General features: G+C 40.0%; 2 protein-coding genes across 6 annotated transcripts in view; one reads left to right on the forward strand and one right to left on the reverse strand.

Moving 5' to 3' along the window:
• Positions 1 to 3,410, forward strand: part of LOC103143184 (sialic acid-binding Ig-like lectin 14) — a 46,615-nt gene extending 43,205 nt beyond the window's left edge. For 3 of the 4 annotated variants that reach the window (XM_016675077.1, XM_016675079.1, XM_016675078.1), the window contains 2 exons: positions 2,856 to 2,913; positions 3,027 to 3,410. In XM_016675077.1, coding sequence (XP_016530563.1) covers positions 2,856 to 2,913; positions 3,027 to 3,334 — 366 coding nt within the window. In that variant the 3' untranslated portion in view covers positions 3,335 to 3,410. Of the gene's footprint in view, positions 1 to 2,328; positions 2,445 to 2,541; positions 2,914 to 3,026 lie in introns of those variants that run through there. The other variant, XM_016675080.1, reaches the window with a different exon arrangement.
• Positions 1 to 3,734, reverse strand: part of LOC103143185 (myelin-associated glycoprotein) — a 27,128-nt gene that overhangs the window by 10,534 nt on the left and 12,860 nt on the right. The window lies entirely within an intron of this gene.

The raw sequence follows: 3,734 nt of genomic DNA on the forward strand, positions 1-3,734 counted from the left end.
TCCTCATTGCATTGATATGTTCTCCAGAGTCCTGCTAAACACCTAATTATTGTATTCAGGTGTGGTGCAGCAGTGGCACATCTAAATGTTGCAGGACAGTGGCCCTCCAGGACTGGAGTTTGACACCTGTGGCATAGATCAAGCCAATGGTCCAGCACAGCCACTCCCCCGTTTTGCAGTCTACAGCCAAAAACTTAACGAAAACGACACTGCAGCTAAATAATGTTAACTCAAATGGTCTCCAGATTTTCCTGACAGTTTCAATGTTCGGATAAGGTAATAAATAGTCGTATATACCGTGATATCCAAACAAATAAACGTAGGTTAAACGAACTATGTATATGAATCGATACTCTTGTGTAAAATAATGCTTTCATAAAAAAATAGTCAAAAACATGATCATTTTAACTTGGAACTACCTTGTTATAATAAGCTCCAGTTAAGACGCCATACTGCTGCCTCCGCTCCTCAGGCAAACATGTGACGCAGTAGCAGAACAAGACGGCGTCAGCCGGGGGGCGGGGCTAATGACTGGGCCCAAATAATAAAGCTCATGATAATTTAACTTTACAACAGGGGTCTCCAAAGTCGGTCCACAAAGGCAGTGGCACAAAAAGGGGGTATGCAGCGCATGCAACTCATAGGGGCGCAGCACCAGAGGGGGCATCTAAACCCCGTCTGGAGGGGGCGGCGCGCCGATTATGTTTTCCCATACACTTCAGCGTGCCTTACGGTCCTTCACCTCGCGCTTGTTACGAGATAAATGTAGTGAGTTTTACCCTTCATGTAACGTCATCTCGGGGTGGGGGGAGAGCGAGCATATGTTTTCCATGCTCCTTCAACCTTCCTTCAGGGAGAGGGGGATGGGAGGGGCGGCGATTTATGTTTTCGCATCCACCTGAATAATGTGTAGTTGCGCCACTGCTCAAGGGCCGGCATCCTCCATGTTTTAGTTCTCTCCCTGGTTTAACACACCTGGATCAAATGATGGCTCGTTAGAGGCCTAAGAGGAACACTGACATGCTGGAAAGGTTGTTACAACCACCAGGGAGAGGACTAAAACATGGAAGGTGGCGGTAATGCACCTATAAGTTGTTTGCCAACCGCAATAAAACAAAAAGAAGGAGAAGAAGAAAAAGAAAATTGGATCCCTGAATGCATGTTCTGCCTCCCATGTGGTCCCCTTCTAGGTCCAGGCTGGGGGCGTGCTGCAACCCCCACCCTACTTGTTGCTCCTTCCCTGAAGTGATGTCATAAATATGTCACAATTGTGGGAGGAACTATCTGATGTTGATTTCTAAATCAACACCAGACTGAGTTACTGTTGGAGTTAATTTAGAAATCAACACTGGACTGAATTGCTTTTTGTTCAACTCTTTGGAACTCACTAGGGAAACTAACACTCATGTTATTGAATTAACACTGTATTTTTAACATACAACACTAACACTTTTGAATTTGCTGTGTGTGTTCATGGTTGTTTGTCCTCTCTGTGTTGCCCTGCGACAGACTGGCGACCTGTCCAGGGTGACCCCGCCTCTCGCCTGAAACATTGACTGGAGATGGGCACCAGCACCCCTCCCAACCCTACTAGGGACAAGGGAATAAGAAAATGGATGGATGGATGGATGGATGTATAAAACAAAAAGGAAAACTGGTTCTCATGTAACATCGCTTGTTTGCAGATTTCTTCACATTAGCAAACAATACAAGGAAAAGCATTAGCTACATTAGCAAACATGTTTAAAGGAAAAGCAGTGAAATTATATATTTCTTATTGCATTTCAACATTTATCTGAGTACTGCCATGATGTCAGCAAAAATTTTCTTACCACATTTTTCCGCATTGGTAATGTTATGGAACTGATTAAAAATATAAAATTTCCAGAGATTCGATCTGATGTCAAGCATTACTATATTTAATTGCTCCACACCTGATGCTGGGTACACTGTGCTGACTTTCAGGAAGTGATTCATTAGGATACAATGAACTGATTTTACATGATAACCTTCTAATTCATAGACCAAATTGTTACAGATTTAATTTGTAGATGTGCTACTTTTTTTTCCTCCATCTAAAATTTGTTCACGGAAAAAGTACAAAATAGCTACATAATAATCAGTTTATGACGTGTGGAAAGTTGATTGCAAACTAGCAATTTCTGGCTTCAAGGTCTAAACTTTTGCTTTATAAGCACAAGACTCTCTCTCACCACACAATAGTACGGAGACATATTCTTGGACTGCACAACGTTCAAATCTTAAAAGATTTAATTTCAGTCATATGTTAATGAAACTAAGAGGTGAGTGGATCATTACTTTGAAGATTAAAAAGAATTCACTGAAGACTTTTATATATTTATCTTAATTTTTTGTTGGTTTTTATACTTCTAGTCAGCTGATGATGGATCTGAAATTGTGGCTCTCAATTCTGATGGTTTGTGGTAAGTTTAATCTTAAAATGACAATTCATGGTATATTATCATTCTATCATTGTCTGCTTGTTAAGAAAGTATTCTTGTTTTTGTGCTTTTATTACAGGAATGGCTGAATCTCAATTCTTGCGCAAGGACTTTCTCATAAATGTGCCATCAAGAATCCCTGTTCTTGAAAGCTCATGTGTGGTCATTCCCTGTGTATACTCATATCCCAAGACAAAAAAAATATTGAACAGATTTCGGGCATTCTGGTTCAGAGGGCACACGATGGTCACATCAAATTTCCCCGAGTTGAGACTAACGCGCGAGTTCCACCATCGAACCAGAATGGCAGGAAGCATTCGAAGCGGGAACTGTACCTGGCAGCTGTATTTCGTCAGAAAAACCGACACTGGTCCGTTTTACTTCAGAGTTGAAATTCCACAACATAAAAGCTTCACTTTCTCAAACAATAAGGTGACCCTCGATGTCTTCCGTGAGTATATTAGAGACCTTTTCAGTAATTCTAAACCATTTACTTTAAGATAGTAAAACATGTTTAAATAACTATTTAACAAAGTGATTTTGTGAAAATTGTTGATTGTACAGAAGTTCCTGAGCCTCCAGTGATGACTATAGAAGTCCGTAATAAAGTGACTGCCACCTGCAAAGTTACTCACGCCTGTCCAACATCTCCTCCCCACATCTCCTGGAGTCGCGCAGGAACGTGGACAACAATGTCAAAACAGGAGAATAAATGGTTGTGGTCAACAACTTCGACCATGACCTTCACCCCTCGAGTAGCCGATTTTAACAAGCGTTTAGAATGTACGGTGACATTCCACGGCAGGAAGACCACAAAGGGCTCTGTGCTTGTCTTCAAGAAGAGGAAACAAAATATTGGAGTACTAAATTAAAGCAATATTTTTAGAGCCATCTGCCATAATGTCAGTGATTTTGCAGAAAAAGGCCTGAATTAGTAAAACTGCAAAGAAAAAAAAACATTTAGGAACAAGAAATTCTTATTGTTGCATGCTTTGATTCATATCACCTTCTGAGCTTAACTTTACCTAAATCTTTTGTTAGAGGCACAAAAGTTAGGAGTCTTTTTTATCTTTAATGATTTTCTAATATGATTTATGGAATAATCTTGTTTTGCTGGTTTCTTTCTTTTACTCTTCATCAACTGTAAGATGATACACTCACTATTAAATGTACGTCTTACTTCAAAGTCTACAAGTTTTCCTTTTCTTTTGTATTAAATAATTCATCAAAGTGCTGAGATTATAACATTTGTGTGTTTTTTTATCTCTTAAC

Source organism: Poecilia formosa, unplaced genomic scaffold, assembly GCF_000485575.1.
Source record: "Poecilia formosa unplaced genomic scaffold, Poecilia_formosa-5.1.2 Scaffold105, whole genome shotgun sequence".
Classification (NCBI taxonomy): Eukaryota; Metazoa; Chordata; class Actinopteri; order Cyprinodontiformes; family Poeciliidae; genus Poecilia; species Poecilia formosa.